General features: G+C 39.1%; 1 protein-coding gene across 1 annotated transcript in view; it reads right to left on the bottom strand.

Annotated features, from left to right (window-relative positions):
• UNC80 (unc-80 homolog, NALCN channel complex subunit) overlaps positions 1 to 17,852 on the bottom strand; it is a 437,997-nt gene that overhangs the window by 42,184 nt on the left and 377,961 nt on the right. Inside the window, 3 exon segments of the mRNA XM_029606152.1 lie at positions 1,707 to 1,818; positions 3,617 to 3,698; positions 14,773 to 14,829. Of these exon segments, the coding sequence (XP_029462012.1) occupies positions 1,707 to 1,818; positions 3,617 to 3,698; positions 14,773 to 14,829 (251 nt within the window).

Genomic DNA, 17,852 nt, shown 5'->3' on the forward strand with positions numbered 1-17,852 from the left:
TACAGACCTGCTTTTGATCCTGATTAGGTTTTACATTAGTAGCTTTGGATAGTTACACTTTCTTCATTGGTACCTTTGGAGCTGAGCTCTCTAAGTGGTTTGGGGCATATTTAATGAAACAGCTTAGCAACTGAAGCATAGGAAAGCAATTTTAGTATTTTAACCTCAGTTTGAGTTGACATGATCATTGAACTTAATCCACCCAATCCTAAGATGCTGTTGATGTCAAGAGAGCATTTGGGAAGGGATATTGAGGTCCATGCTTACCATAATTAAGCTAATAATGTGTTTCATGATACAGAATGGAATCTCATCTAAAGACCATATAAAGGAGGGTAATTCATCTTTCTCAAGATATGCAGGGCCTCTGAGCCACTGTATTTTCTAACAGGATGTGATTATTTTTATTCACTAGAGTCAACTATTTCATGGACAGAAATTTGTCTAGGTCCCAAAATTGGGTGAGTCGAGCCCATTATGGCTGTATTTGTATCTCTCAGAGTATATTAGGGGGCCTTAATGTCCATACATCTGAAACCAAAGCAATAAAATAAAATGTGTTCTCTGAAAATTGCAGATCATTAGTATGCTTATTAAGCAATTATATATGAACATGCCTATGTTTTGGAAATTAGAAATCTGTCAATGAGTGAGGTGTTTTTTTTCATTTGCCAGTGTTCTCTGATGTTCCTAAAACAGAACTCTCGCACTAAACTTAAGGAAGGTAATTTTATAATAGCCCATGTAGAGCTGAAGTCCTTGTATAGACTTCAGCCCAAATTTTCAAAGTGGACATGCAGGTGCATATCTGCTCTGAAAATTAGCAGGTACACAAGGAACCTAGCGTGGCATACGTGCACACATCAGGTGTAAATGTGTATATGATTATTTACGTGTAAATAATCATATACATGTAAATGGTTTGTAAATGGTAAACCATGTAAATGGTTTCCCTGCTCCAAATCTCCAACCAGGTTTGCCTCTTTCAAATACAAGTGAAATTGCTCCCATGCATACTTTTATGTACACAACCCCAGGGAAATTTTATAAGAGCTCATTTACACGCATTAAACTGTGACAATTAAGTGAGAGGATTGATCATGGCACTTGTTAATTTGTAAAGCATTTGGAACTAATCTATGGAGTATTTTCTTTAAATTCCTCATTCACTAATGCTACTTTCAACATTAAAAAAAAAAGTTTTTGTTTTGTTGGGTCCATGTGTGGTACCTTGATTCCATTGTTAATGGGCTCCGTTCAGAACTATTCAGTAGCACAAATCGCTCACAAAACGTCTTTCTTAAACTATAGCATTCAGAAATCACAGTTGACAAAGATGTCTCTAGAACAGGAGTCAACAATCCTGGTTTCGCTGCTGCCTCTGTAATATTGGCGATGCACTAGATTAGCAGAACTGGCCAGCGGGTTTTGAAAATACAGTGTCAGCATTACAGAGGAAGCAGCATGCTCTGAGGGTGTGTGCTGGATGGCTGGAGGAGCCAAGACTTCATTAGGAGATCTCTTCTCCTGGAGACTGCCATGGGTTTATTTGGCACTTTCCCAAAACAAATGTTGACGACTCCTGTCATAGAACATGTCTGCCTACCTGAATAAAAGAGAACCCTGGACACCTCTCCTTTCAGTTTTAGATCAGGCCACAAATCCAAAAGCCCTCCCACATTCTTGCAAAGGTACTGCTGCCTCACCAACTGGTTTCATCTTAGGCTGTATGCTTCTACGAGTCGTTGAAAGTCGAGCACCATGACGACTTCTTGGCTCAGTCTGAGTCTTCTGACGTGACAAAAGAGGTCGACGGAGCTGAGAGAGTGAAAAGAAAAAGAAGACCAAGAGAGAGTTAGGGAGCAATTAACATTCGGTGCCCCAGGACTATGTCCTATGAGATACACAGTATTATCTTGCTCATGTTTTGGCTAATTTTATACTTAAAGCAGCATATGAGCTGAGTTCTGCCTTAAATAAAATTACTAGTATATGCAATATATTTGGTTAAAATAAAATAGATTTCTGCTGGAAAAAAAGCTTCTAAAAATAACAGCGTATCTTCTTTGCCCTCCTACTGTGAACAAAAGCAATGTCCAATCAGAAAACACCTATTATGGTTTGGTTCATCTTCAGAGAGCCACTAGGATTATGAGCATGACAAAAATGTATTGCACTCATCTTCTGAACTCATGTCCTATAATTAACATGGTAAAATAATACAGAGGGTAAACAATTTGTAAATAATTCCCTATTAATTATTTGCTAAATACACATAAGATAGAGAGATAACACATAACCAATGTGTATAACGTTTATTTTGACAACAAAACACACGCACCTATATAGACACTCTAAAAGCTAAGCTAACACATCCACACCATTCATCCACATCTTGTTAAAAAACATATTGCACAATACATGAATTATAACAATTCACAAACCTTATATATTCAAATTTAAACTGCAAATTTGAAATATTCTGAAATTATATGCACAAGTTTATTAACTGGATTTACATCTGTAATTAATGGAGATTTGCAGTTTAAATTTGAATATATAAGGTTTGTGAATTATTATAATTCATGTATTGTGCAATATGTTTTTTAACAAGATGTGGATGAATGGTGTGGATGTGTTAGAGTGTCTATAATTAACATGCACATTTTATTTAAATAAAAAAGCACAGACATATATAGGTGAATTTTAAAAGCCCAGCATGTGCCAAAACTGGGAGATGCGCGAGTGTGCCAGCGCGCACCAAATGGATTTTAAAAGGCGCCCATGTACGCGCATATTTCCCCCCCCCCCCCCCATACCACTTTTCAAACATGGAGTGCAGAAGCACTGTAGCAGTGATTGAATCCATCCATTTATCTGGAGGCACAATAACTTCTGTGATAATGCACTGATGAGCTCAAAACTTGCACAGGGGGAGAGCTATCATGGCCTTACAAGATACGCTATTGAACCTGATCTGAATCTTATCAGTTTCAGGTCATTGTCAATAGGATAACATTGAAAAGTACTAGAATATCCATGCATATGCAAAGCTTTCCCTTCCTTGCATTTATTTTTAACAAACTGGCATTTTTAATAAGAATAGCAACCTGTACATCAAACATTTCATCTTTATTAATACCCTATTAATTAAACATTCTATTTCTAAACTGCATTAATGCTAATTCAAGTGTTTACAGATGTTAAAAGTTTGCATTAGTGTTTAATACACTTTAAAGCAGTGTTAATGCACGTTAACAAATGTGAGTTAATGGTATCGGTAGCATGATTTTTCCATGCATTAATATGGATTCTTGTATTACAGTTTAAATTTGCATAATTTTTGTCTATTAATGTGCTCATTTAAGTTGTACCAGATTGCATTAACACAAAAGTTGTACACAGATTGTGTTAACACAAAAGGAGGCATATCAAATGTCTATAAATAAATAACTAGGTCCCTAAGTCAAAAAGGCATTACTTTCCAAAAATCACCCTTTATATCACATATTATGTAAACAATAAATCCTAACTGTACTTGAGTAGAAGCCCTGAACACTTACACTATTACATGTAATTTAACAGTATTTAGTGTAGTTTGGACTCCTTTTCTTACCTGCCTCAGGCCTCTCTTCCTCCCCAGTGGTTGCTGAATAAGCAGATTCTGCTGGCCAGGTTCGCTCTGCACACTGGCAACCCTGTTAAACATTGACAACATTAAACATGACCATAGGGAATGTGTGGAAGAGAGGGGTTTGTGGAGAGGGAATGTTCTTTAATAAGCACTGCTAAGAACCACTCTAACATGGCCCTACATATCTGGGGGGGTTAGTTTTGAATAGCTTGTGTCATTTGCAACGTACGTGAGCACTCTTGGCCCATGTACACTGCAGCCAGTTTTCAAAGTAAAACCACCTATATTTGCTTCCCTTTGAAAATCAACAGCCACAAAGGCTACATGCTAAATGTGCCCAAGGATTTTGCACCTGCATAATTGATTCTCTCAACCTAAACACGCTCCCAGGAATGAATGCCTCTTTAACCTGGCTATGGAAGCCCACATGTATCTTTAGCTGAGCCAAGGAAGGGCAATTTTAAGACAAGCCATTTTACCCGCATTAATTGCTATTTCCTGGATAAATGGCTTTGAAAATTGCCCTCCTGAAGAGTAGATGTTGTGTGCTTGAAGACCAAGAGCTTGGGAAGGGAGCATTAAAAGATGGGGCAAGGGATCCTGATATGTGGGATTTAGCACTGTGGTATGCCTGCTGCCAAAACACAGAATGTTGGTCCTTCAAATCACTACTGATGCTGTATTCACATCATAGCATCATGTGTCATAATTGCTTTCATGAGCTAAAGGAAATAGGCCAGATTTTGAAACTGTTTTGCTGGAGGTAAACTTATTCCCCCCTCCCATTCAGTCTTTGTAATCTCCCATTAGTGGTGACAAGTGTATATTTATTTTCAGTTTTGTTTTATGCAATAGGATTCCAGTTTTGGATGTAAATATGCCATACAAATCTTAAGTTAAGTTTCGGGAGAAAGATATGGTTAAAATGATAACATTCACATTAAGACTATGGACCTCCTTTTTGGGATAGTATAGCAGATACTGTATTTGTAATGTGTGCTACTGGCATTGTATTTTAATAGTCTTTTACAATTTGTGGGGATATGCTGTCATTTCTTTTATTTCATTTCATTTAGTCAGAATTACATTTTTTAGTGCTTACTAAAATGGTATTAGCGTGCATTAAAAAAACAATAATGCACACTAAAATGAAGTAATGTAAAACAAAAACAAAAAAAAATGGAAAGAAAATCAAATGAATGAAACAAACATTTTTTCACTGCCCACTCCTATTTGTTTATCACCTCCTCTATCTGGGAATTCAGATTTTCATTTCAGAGGTGCAGCGGCTGGCAGGAACTCTTCTATAGCATTCTTATCCATTCATTTATAGATTCCAGTCCCCAGAGAACTTGGAAATTAGAGATGTATATTTGTTTCCAACAAATGAAAAAAATGCAATGAATGAGGCCATTTTTGGTAAACCAAAAATAGCCTTCTACAAAAATACCCCATAATTTTCAGGTATTTTTGTATTCATGGTATTTTTTAAGGGAAAAATGCGCCTCTGTCGGCCAGGGCAGGGTTCCTATGGGGCAGACATCTGGCCTGGGGCCTGCTCTAAGCCAACCCAGCTCTGAGCCTACCTGGCACTATTTTTACAGCATCAGAGACCTGGGCAGGAATGACTGGGTATCGCTCCTGCCCTTTATGGATGATCCAGCAAGGGGGTAAGTGGGGGCCAGGGTGGGAGTTCCCTGGTCCCTGTGATTTTAAAGGTAGGCAAAGGAGAGTAAGCAGGCTCTGGGCCAGCTCAGGGCAGGCTTAAGCATTAGGTAGGCCTTGGCACTGAGCTGGCTTGGGCCCTGCCCTAGGACAGGTTTTTGACCTAAGGAGGTCAGTTTTGTTTTGTTTTTTTAATTTGGTTCAGTTTTTGTTTTGAGGGTTATTTTTTTGTTTAATGTTTATTTCCTTATTTTCCTGCTAGACCAGTCATTTTGTACGGGATTTCCTTCCTCCATGGCTGATCGAGACAGAGGGCATACCTCTTTAATGACCTCACTCTGGGGTATAAAGGGGATATGTGCCTGGTCCAATACTGGTAGTCTCTGTCTCTGGCAACTGTGGACACATGAGGAAGACTTACCTTCCAGAGCCAGAGTGCAGCCCTGGCCTGGTTGCTTCTGGGTCAACAAGCACTAGGGGTTGATTTTTCCCAGTGGGAGTATTTTCCCAGACCCTGCCCTGGTTGAACTCTGGAGGGCTTCCAGTATCCTTAGGAGTTTGTGGAGCCTCCAGAAAACAATGGCTATCCCTGTACCCTTAAGGGTCGATGGAGTTCAATGACTAACTGAGCAGCAATCATTAGATGGCTCGACTCTGATAAAAGACACTATAAAGGACTGCTGGAGCATACAATTCTTACTTTGTTGGGTTCTCTAGATACCAAATGTTTTTTAATATGCATGTGCACGGTTTAATTGGTAATTAGCAAGCCAGGCTAAGAGGCACAGTTGCCCGTAAGTTTAATTGATAACAGAATAGCACAACATCCTTCTGTGCTGCAGAACTGATCCCCCTGTATGATGGGAAGGACCTTTGTTGCTCCAGAGAATGGCTCAAATGGTTCGCCCCAACATATAATTTTATCTTAACACAATAGCCTTGGTTTAGCTGCTGTGGCTTAGTTGGTAAACAGGAGACCCTGGAATTTATATTTCAGCAGTGCCTTCCTTTACACGGCACAGGAAAATACACTGCCTCATTAAGCTATACTGAGATACGAGCTAACAACAGAGCTCTCTGTCACAAGCTTCTCAAGTGTTCAGAACTAATCGAAAGCGGAGTTTGACAAAAAAATAAAAAATAAAAAATGGGGGAAAGAAGGCATCTTGCCTCAGCAGTTGACAAGTGTAATTAACTCCAGCTACACAGCAAGACTAAAAGCCTGGCTATTTCAGGGATTGCCTTAAATAGGCTCCCTACCCACACTCTTTCAGGCCAATACAATAAGGGCAGCCAGTCTACCGCACTGGCTTTCTGGTGGTTGGCCATGCGTTTTAGTCATACAAGACTTGTCCAGCTAACTCTACTTATCCCAATTATACTCCCAGAATACCCCATAACTTAACTGGCTACATTCTAGCTGGCAATCTTATTGGCTGGCTAGAATACAGCTGGATAAATGCCCAAATCTTCATTTGGCTGGCTAGCTTCTGAGTTAACCGGCTAACTTCTTTTAATATGGACCTCAAAGTAACATAGTAACATGATAGTGATGGCAGATGAGGACCAAATGGTCTGCCTTGCAAGCTGCGTATGGTGGTAACTTCCACTCCATGCAGGTTACTTGGAAGAGTACACCTGCAAAAGAGGGCTTATTCTGCCTCAGTAATTTCAACCAGGTTAGAAGTCCTTCCCGCTTCCCTAACTATGTCAGACTGGGTACTGCTTTATGCAGGACTCTGCTCTCTGGAAAGCAGTCATCCCAAAAATGATACTTCCTGCAAGCTAGCCTGGACAAACAGCTGGCATTAAGTTCTTTGAAGATCCAGGTAGCAGCCATAGCGGGCTATAGAAGTAGAGTTAGAGGACCCCCAGTAGCTGCACATCCAGACATATTTAGTTTCTTGGTAAGCTGCATTAGGCCACCATTCCACTTAGTGGGATCCCATTCAGGTGTCACTGCAAAAGGCCTTGAGCAGACAGCCCCTCAAGCCATTCAATCAGCCATTTAATCAGGCTAAGTCTCAAAGGAATTTGCTTGGATTACGTTGCATGTTAGTGCTGCAAGCTCTATACTACAGAGATCCCCATCTAGGAATTTCACAACATTTGGTTCCATCATATCTGCCCAAGTTAGGACCGGTATTCCAGTGGAATTTATGAAAGTCCTCTCCAGCACTCAGTGGCAGTGGCTGCCAGGAGAAAATAAAAATCTATGACTATTAGATGTACATCCGATTCTCCTGACATACCAGAAGGTAACCAATGTTGAAGGAGGACAGTCAAGTTGTTTGTGGTATTTGTTGGCTCTCAAAAAGGGTAGGTGGCCTCCAAGGCTACCATAGCCAGGCCAGATGGAACAAGGAGGCAATATCATCAGCCTACCTATTTTTCAGATCAGTAGCCCTGGGAGTGCTCCAGGCTCACGCTATAAGGGCACAAGCCTCATCCTGGGCAGAGGCAGTTCAGCTTTGCTGGAAGGAATTTTCAAGGCAGTTGTCTGGTCATTGCACCCTTTTGGTGATGACAATAAATTGGACACAGGCCAAGGCAGACACTACCTTTGAGAAAAGGGCTAATGAGACAGCCCTGTCATCCTCCCGTCCAAGCAAAGAGAAGCTTTGGTAATTCCCATACGTAATAACTGGTCTAGCAGGAAGACAAGGAATATTAATTATACTTACCTGATAATTTTTGTTCCTTGAGAACTGCTAGACAAGTCCAGATCCTGCCCAGGAAGGCAAGGGCAAGGAGAATCATTGGGACTGTTGGCAGCATGTTAGGTACATCTGGTTGCACCCTCCTTCTTCTGCCTCTCAACTCACTCAGCGTGATCATTAGTGCCCAGTAGTGGGTATTTTCAAGAAAGTGGTATTAGGGGGATTTCTAGTGGTCACAGTGCTTTGGCAGTAGGCTACAGGTATTGGACCAGGTCTACAACCCCTTTATACCCCAAAGAGAGATCATTAGAGAAGTGTGTCTTCTGTCATCATCAGCTGTGGAAGAGGGAAATCCCATACGTAATGACTGATCTAGCAGGGCTCAAGGAAAAAAAAATATCAGGTACATATAATTTAACCTTTGGTCTGGCAAACCAACCAAGTTGAAACAAATAAAAAAACCAAATCCCAGATCCCTCTTCACCCCAAAAAAAAAAAAAAAATGGGGGGATGCATATTCTAACTGGAAACTCTCCTGAAGACCAGAGTACTGGTTCAAAATATAGAAATACTAGATTACATGGGAAGTCTCAAAATTTATGTCTATAGGTCATAGATCCCATGGGTGACTATTGTGATATGTAAAACAAAATAACCATGGCATCTGTTCTGAGAATTTTAGAGGTGTGCAGAATATTTTACACAGGAAAAAGGTCCATGAAAAGGAACTGAATATCCCCTGAGTCAGACTGAGCATTTTGTTTTGCTGCAGGCTGTACATCTTTAGATAATTTTTGTTGAAAAAGGCTTTAGGTTTTAAAAGATGTGGAGATGTATACAGAATACTGTTCCATGTCAATGACTTATTTATATTAGTCTAGGAGTCAATATATCTTTTATAAATAACATTTATTACTGCAAAATTTGACTATTATTGCAAATAATGCAGATTGTCTTTGTGGACATAATTTCAGTATGTCGTTCACAAGCTCACTGGAAAATTATAGAAAATGTTTGTAAAATAAATTACATAACTTATTTTTTTTAAAGGTTTACTCTAGAATTTCTTTTATTTAGGATTAGAATTGCTCTGCCCTATCTTTTTTTACTGCTGGTGATATTAGATTCTACACTTACGAAAGGAAGGACAAATAAACTTATGCAATATACATATCTACTGTGTGATTAATGAAGCACCATTTACTGATGACTGTAGCCACACCAAGGCAAGAATTAATGGAATCTGATAAATAGGTTGGGCTTTTGTTAATTCAATATGCCAGCTTCAAACATAAAGGTATAACTGGTTTGGCTAACATCTAATTGGAGGAAAGAAGTTGGTCTTCATGATACAAAGTTATCTAGTCTCCCATTGAACAATCTAATGTCAATTTGGCATGCCCAGCATGAATGAGACTGCAAGGATAAGTAGGCCTAGATCTACTGTGGCACTGTCCTACCCTTTATGGGATGAGGTGGCCAAACTCTCTCACCAAGTGATTGTAAAACAACCGAAAATTGCAGTAGCTGTGTGAATCTGTCTGGTATCAAATTCAAGAATCTGCCTTGCATCACCAAATGTAGCATGGGGGCTTTACAGACCTTCTGGTTTGTTTTCATGAAAGTAGGTATAACTGCAAGACACAGCTGTTCAGGCTAAGTATGAGAGAATTATTGCAAAGCTTTAAATCATGTGCCACATTTAAAGGAAACGTCTTTCAAATCACCCCTAATAAGGTGAAGAAACAAGTAGAGAATGAGAGAGGAGAAGGTTAACTATTGTTGGCATCTTGGCATAAGCATTATGCATGCAAAATAACTTTGCTTTTCCTAGAAGGAAACTGCTCAGTTATTTGCAAATGCTTATGTCGCCCACCGTGGAAGTATCTGTAGCACAAAAGCTAATTCTTGTTCAGGGATAAGACAGACAGACAAGAAAGACAGATAAAGAATTGCTTATGGAAGACTGAAGGACATTTACTAACACCATGACATATACTATGCCAGTGTAACATCCAGAACATATTGTACTGCAAGAAAACACGTCAAAACAAGAGCTGGTAAATTATCATGACTAATAAGAAATAATATAGCAAGAAGGAGCATCTGCAATTTCATTCACAAAATATAGGCTGTCAAACATTGCCCACATTACAGAATTGTTTTCCTTCTGGCAAGTCAGACAAATCTCAATAATAGAAGAAATCTTAACTGGGCCAGGATTTTTATGAGATGTGAAAAAAAGTGACTTTATGTAATCATGCTCTAATAGTATTCATGTGCTATAATTTTTCTTAATAATCATGATTCAGTAAAAAAGGACACACAAATGGGTATGTTGGAAGGAGTTTCTTAAAGAATCAGATCACCATTATGTCACTTACGCCCGTGCTTCTCTTCTTGTTTGTTTCTAGGATTTGTTGTAGAACCAATGATGTGTTCATCCTACTACTCGGGGTAACCCCAGTTACTCAGTCCTGGCAGGATGACACATTCTAAGCATAATGTTGTTAGGTACCTGAGTATCTTTCTTCTAGTAACTGTTTATTGTATCTGACTGGAGTAGAAGTCAAAGCCATACTGTTGCATTACTACTCTCTGATAAGTCTGAAAAAATTGCTTTTATTAATGAAGGGCATTGAAGTTTGCACTCAAGTGAGTCATGATTGTGTATTGCATAGCTTTGGGTTAGCAAGGCTTTTCTTTCCTATCCTAAAATATTAAGGTTTCTATAGACTGGGATATCCTCTTCTGAAAACAAGATTAAAACCATGCAAAATAAGTTAGGAGTTAAAAAAAATGAAAACAAAACAGGTTTGAGTTGGATATAAATGATCACCATAGAATTATCTATTATTATTTATTACTGGAGTTTATTAGGTTGCTCGGGTGTATGTGTGTGTTTGTATATAGAAAAGACATGTATAATAGACCTATGAACAGCCATATGACTGTTATATATAATAAAAGCTTGTGGATTTTTTTATACATGGCTTTCTAAGCAGCCAGGCCTTTCACTGCACTGGTTCAAGATCAAAGAAGAAAACAAAATCTTGAATGTTATAAGGAAATTAAATTTTCTCCAAATAATAAGTGCCCCACAATTCTATAATTACTGGCAAACTTTCTAGTTCCTACAGCAAGGTGCTGTCATTGTCATTACTGGTGGTTTTAAGAAGGGTGATATTTGCACCAGCTCACATAGGGCTAACGTCCGCAGGTACTTTTTATCCACAGACTTTAACCTGAATTTACAAAATGAAATTATGCACATTAAGTCCACTTTGAAATTCTGCGAGTTCACTTGTAGACATACAGCCACATTACACCTGTTCTCCAGCAGGTATAACTTTGTGCATGTAGATTTATGCACATACTTTCAAAAACTGAAAGTATAAACATTAATTCTTTTCCTGCCCCAACTTCGCCCCAGAACATCTATGACTAGTGCAAGGAGAAGTTCACATGAAATCGTGTTTCGCGCAGACTTTTACACCCCCCCCCCCCCCCCCCAGTTAATTTTGAAAGCACCACTTATGGGCATAAAGCAGAGTTTCATGCACATAGGTCCCTTTGAAAATTAACTCCTAAAAAGTCCCGTAGTCTTGCTATCTTTCTAAATCCCACAGCATAGGCCTGTTGAAAATGGTCAGCTCGCTAAATCCCCTAGCATGGCTCTCAGTAAAGGGAAGCTCTCTTCATCCCAGAACACGATCATCTCCATAACGGTGAGTTCTCTAGATCCCAGAACACAGTCCTATCAATAAGGGTCGGCTGTCAGTCTTGGTGGTCTATACAAACCCCAAACCCCATTCTCCTAATTACGGGTTCTCTCACCTTCCTTTTTTACAGATTAGAATCAGGCTGCACATGTAGCAGAGTATACACACTACAAATGGTGCCTTCACATGTTTTATAAGACTATGAGTGCAGTACAGCATTGCCAACAGAAATTGGTCTTGATCCGCAAAGCCTAAAGCTGTTATATGCAGATATTTATAAACCATGTGCCTGTATAAAAAACAAACTGAAACACTTTAAACTCATTCTCTCAATACAAACATACCATGCTGAACATAGCCAGTGCATGGTGATATACAAAAACCTCCCAATTTCTTCCATGTGGTAAAAGTGGACATACTTCCAGCTCAGGATACAGCTGTGCTACGTTACAGACCAACACAAACGCCTTTCTTTTGCTTAGGTCTATTGAGATGTCTGGGGTAGTGCCTTCCTTTCTATCTGTAACAGGTGAAAGCAGCTGTGGCTCTGGAGTAAGCCTTTGGAGTGCAACAATTTTTGGTTTCAATTGTTTTAGATCATATTCCTTTTTTCTCAAGTTTCTGCTTCCCTCCAGGTTTAAACACCGAGGTCCTGATTTACTAAGGCTGTCCTCTCATTCTGTGTCTATGGGAAAGAAGCTTAGTGAATCAGGCTCCTACTGGACTCCAGAAGGTACTCGCCTTTCATGTTTATGTTAATTTAACCAAAACATCTTCTTCCGTCAGTGCCTTTCCCACTGGCTAAAATTTGCATAGTTTTTCTGGTGCATATCCACATTTACCATCAGTTAGAGATGGATCTTTTGAAGCAGTGTAGGTAAAACACAAATGAGTGTTGTGAATGATGGACTAATCAAATTAATACAGTACATTCAAATAAGTTATTTCTTCATTTCAAAAATTCAAAGAAATAACATCAATACATTAAATCTACCGAGCAATTAGCAGACAAGAATGTCTCTCAATGTTCCTCACCCCTGGAGAAAAGGAGAATTTCGCTAAAGGGAAGTGAAGGCTTACAAGACTTGAAACAGAGTTGAGAAGGGATTGCTTTTTCCCCTGGTCAATAAGAAAGATTATTAGAAGATGAATAATTCCCTTGATGAGAAACAGTAGAGAGATATGATATGCTCCACACTATTACATCAACAACAATGGGTAACACGGTGGATCTGAATGTTAAAGGTGCAGACCTCCCTTTCAAAAGTATTTTTTAATTGCATTGAAATATTTTATATCTTACTCCCTCATATTCAGTGAGAAACTTATGTTAGAAGTTTACATCAAAATAGGATTAACAGAAGTGAGATAAGACATTAATTAGAAACAACATTGTAGTTTGGAGCTATGAGAATACAAACTGTCCTCAAACAGACAGTAAAATAGCTGATGATCAATAGATTTCATCACATCAAAGAAGTAGAAGTTATTAGGTGTTGCTTAAATAAAGCATTCATCTTTTCTCTGTTTAGATACAGAGTCAGTTGCTCATAAGTTCTGGGCATCTATTTAGGTATCAGAAGCAGCCTCTGTAAGTCCCACTGATTTCAGTGGCGCTGTCTATGACCAACATTGAACCACTAGCAAAACAGCCAGCAGCACATATGAACAGTCAACATTGTATCTAAAAACAGCTGAATATTTAGAAAAACTCCTACATAAAGATTTTTGGGCTTCTGAGAGAGGTCGATAACAAAAAACTTTGTCCTGAGGTACTTTTTGGAGTTATCCTGACAAACACCGAGACGTGAAACTTTTCTCCTGCACTCCACCAAAATTATGTCCAAGTAACTCATTACCCGGACAAGATTTACCTGGCTACAAAGAGACAGTGGTAAGGGTGTTCCCGGGGTGCAGTTTCACTTTGTCTTGGCAGCGCTGTTATTCAGCACAACCGGACAAAGTTAGCTGGCAAGTCTGGTTGAAAAAATACCTGTCCTAAACATAACCGGATAACTTTATGTGGGTATTCAGTGGAGCAGTATCCTGCTACGTTCTGCTGAATTTCTGGATAAAGTTATCTGGCTAACTTTACCCTGATAACTTTCTCGCTCACCAGTTTGCCGAGTATTGACCTCTGATTGTTTAACTTGCATGCAAACCCATTCGTTATCATTATTGGTGACTTGAGTTTTTTGGACTGGTGAAATGACACTGACTACCAATATGAAACAGGATGACAATTAAAGAAGACTATCTTTTTCTAGTATAATTAGTGGGGATTGGGGGAAGGTGCCCCTGTTGTTCAAAAGTTATTTGTGGCCTGTTCAAGAGCAGAGCCTCATTAAGGGCCGGATTTTAAAAAGGTTACGCGCGCCGGGCCTATTTTTAAAAGGCCCAGCGACGCACGTAAAGCCCCGGGACGCGAGTAAGTCCCGGGGCTTTACTAAAGGGGTGATCCGGGGGCAGGGCAGGGCCAGAGGCCTCCAACACAGCGGCCATTGCTGCTGTGTCGAAGGATTGCGTGCTGGCAGGCTGTCGGCAGGCGCAAAAGGTAAGATAAAAATTTAGGTGGGGGTTAGAGTAGGGCTGGGGGGAGAAAGGTTAGGGGAAGGGGTGGGAAGGACAGATTAGGGGGGAGGGAACGGGGGAAGGCAGCGCGGCTCGGCGCGTGCAAGGTGCACAACCGACCCCTGATTTTATAACTTGCGCGTGCCTGCGCACGCAAGTTATAAAATTGGGCGTACATGTGCGCGCTCCTTTTAAAATCTACCCCTAAGATTTTAGTTCTGTGGTGTTGCTCAGGTCATTAAAAGAGCAGATAACACACTAAAAATGCATGATATATGTTAGATTTTTGGCATTATCAAGTGTGAGTTTTTTATGTCTTCCCAATGTCATTAGCCAAGGGCTACTAAAACAAAACAGAAGCAGAGTCACTACACCTTTGACTTGCAGGCTTGGATATTCATGATATAGACTAAAAGAGACAGAGATGAAAAGAAAGAAATAGCAAGACACAGGATACAGGGAAGTTTGTATTTCCCAGCACAGAACACTAACACACAGGTAGGTAGCGTTGACACTGTACCTAGAGAGGCTGCCCTCAGCGGCCAGGCCCTGGGAGTCATCAAGGACATTAGGTTCACTGCAGGAGGGGCAGGGAGATGAAGCATTTAGGGAAAGAATATGCAAAAAAAAAAAAAAAAAGCATGCAACTGTCTCTGTTTTCAAGAAAAAAAACATAACATAAAAAAGAAAAGAAGGACAGTAAAGTCATATGGCTCAGCACCCACTCATAACAATGACTTTAGAAAGGACTTGCAAGGAAAGAGATTCAAATAATCATTTTCTTAATACCATGTTAAAGGGGCAATCTACAGATAAAATTTGTACACTGTCTAAGAATGCCAGTGTTATCAACTGAAATGTTACTTACAATAACCGTGCTTCATTTGGTGTCTGCATTTCCTTTTCACTTGATACTTTATTTTCTATTCATTTGAAAGATTATATGAAAAGATAAATAAATGTTCCCAAGATGCCAGTGGATTAGAACTAGTAAACAGAATTTTGGTTCTAATATCTCAAGACGGTGAATCCTCTTGAAACTGTAGGACTTGGGACAGGGCTGTTAATGGAAAGATTCATATATTTTGCTTTCCCTTATACGATGGCTTTGTTTTTCTTTTCCTGTACTGTTGCCATCATTGAAAAACCATAAAAGGTTAACAAAAAATCAGAACATAAGATATACCATTATGAGCCCATCAAGCTCAGGATCGTGTCCCCAACAGTGGCCAGTCCAGGTCACAAGTAACCAGCAAATCTCAAAAGGTAGTTCAGTTTTGTGTTAAGTATGATGTCATGTGTTTTTACATGATCATTCGTTGAAGGAGGAGGTGATTGTAATTGCTCAGTTTAATCATCAAAATTAGGAGAGGGGGAAACAGGAGGACCTATGGGCCTGCGCCCCAGATCTTTTAAGTACCTAGCAATGCCTCTGACGTGGGGGTTCTTTATTTCAAATATTATAACAATCCTATTGCAAAAGTAAGGTGGCATGTTTTTAATGTTCTGTTTAGTTTGTTTTAACTTGGTGAATGTAAGGTTGTAATCTGTGCGGAACCAGTGGAATATAAGATGTTTTAATATATAAATAAAATGAATGGGGCTGCTGCATGGAGGCTGCAGGTGTAAAGGAGGTGGTTCACTTGCAGTCTGCTGAACTGTCCATCATAGAGGTGATACTTTCTAATCACATCCTGTGCTGCTTGAGAACCTCCATCTGGTTACATGGTTGTACTTAGCTTTTTCTTGTCTCAGTGCCTGTGACAGCAATGCCTCTGCTGTGGCTACTGTGGTTTGCAGAAAAAGGAGTCGTAGATGCGGAACTAGCTTTTATATGCTGGGCACATTCTCTTAAGTCATGTGAAGCAAAAATTGTTCCGTGAGATCCAAGTGCTATGGAGAGTCCTATCTGAAGTAGAACATATTAAATCTCAGGCCTTATAGATGTTGTGTTGCCAGAGGAGTAGAAATGTGCAAGCTAGTTGGGTTCAAACTCAATCCAGGTTTGACTTCAGGACAAGCTCCCCAGAAAGGTAGAGATTTAAAATTCGCCCAAATGTGTCTACAATGAGGAAAACCTTAGAGAAAGTGGTGGCAGTTCAGTTAAATGAGTTTTTGAAGTATAATGATATTCTACAGCCTAATCAATGTGGTTTCCGGATGTGTTGTAGTATGGAGACCTTTCTAATTTCAATAATGGATACTTTATTAAGGGAAATAGATAAGGGATTAATGGTGTTGATTTTAGATATCTCAGCTGCTTTTGATACAGTGAGTCATTCAATCTTGTTGGATGGGGAAGATTGGTGTAAGTGGTGAAGTATGTGCATGGTTTAAATCTTTTCTTTCAGATAGAGAGCAAAGGGTGAAGGTACAAGGTAACTGCTCGATTTGGAATGCTTTAAGTTCTGGGGTTCCACAAGGCTTGGTTTTATTGCCAACCTTGTTTAAGATATATATTTAAGGCCCCTCTGCACAATTTTGGATTCTCATGAAGTGGTTTTTTGTTTTTTTTTAATTTTTGCAGATGACATCCAGCTGCTATTTCCAGTTTCAAAGAATAATTATTTAGGGGTAGAAAAGGCTCATAGTTGTTTGTCAGACAATCATAAATGGATGTGTTTAAATAAATGAATTTTATATCTGCAAAGACTGAAGTAGCTTGGTTTTCAAAAACCCCTCGGTCTGGTAGTAGGTGGTTGGTATTAAAAGGAATCCCTGTATTTTTTCAGGATTCTGTGAGAAATCTGGTTTTTTTCTTTGATAAACATCTACTTTTTAAATCACAAATTCATAGTGTGTTAAGGTCAAGATTTTATAAGTTAAGGTTGCTGAAGCATATAAAATATATTATTTCAAGAGAAGATTTTTGAAAGTTGGTACACATTTTCTTATTAACATCTTTGGATTACTATAACTCCCTTTATATAGGGCTCCCCAAAGTTTACGTAAAGGCATTTCAAGTGATACAGAATTCAGCAGCTAGGTTCCTCTTGGTGGCCATCCTTGGGATGTAATCTCTTTATTAAGAGAATTGCACTAGCTGCACATTTAACAGATTTTAGTTTTGGTTTCTAAATCAGTTCACGGACTTGCTTTTTCTTGTATGACTAAATTGTATGTTAGATATGCACCTTTGTTCATGCTTCAGTCTGCAAATAAAAGCCTTTTAGTGGTGCCCACTCCTAAGTAGGTTCATTTGACTGAGACTTGGAGCAGGGCCTTTTCTGTAAAAGGTCCTGTCCTCCGGAATGCCTTGCCATCAGAAATTTGCATGCTTTCAGATTTAATTGCTTTTCATAAGCAGTTGAAGGCACATCTTTTTCAGCAGGCTTTTAATTCTTAATTTTGTAATTTAAAGTAGATTGTATACAGTGGTAGAAAACATTTAAATTTTAGTTGATTTTGTATTCTGTTACATTTCATGATGTAATGTGACTATTTTTATTGTGTAACCTGATTCTATGAATGTTTTTTTTATTGTAATCTGCTCTTTACAGTGGTTTGCTTTGAGCAGAATAGAAATAGTTTAAATAAATATCCATCTGCATGCAGACCAAGATGACATATTGCTTCTAGTCCTTCTGGATCTTTCTGTCA

Source organism: Rhinatrema bivittatum, chromosome 6 (assembly GCF_901001135.1).
Source record: "Rhinatrema bivittatum chromosome 6, aRhiBiv1.1, whole genome shotgun sequence".
Taxonomy (NCBI): domain Eukaryota; kingdom Metazoa; phylum Chordata; class Amphibia; order Gymnophiona; family Rhinatrematidae; genus Rhinatrema; species Rhinatrema bivittatum.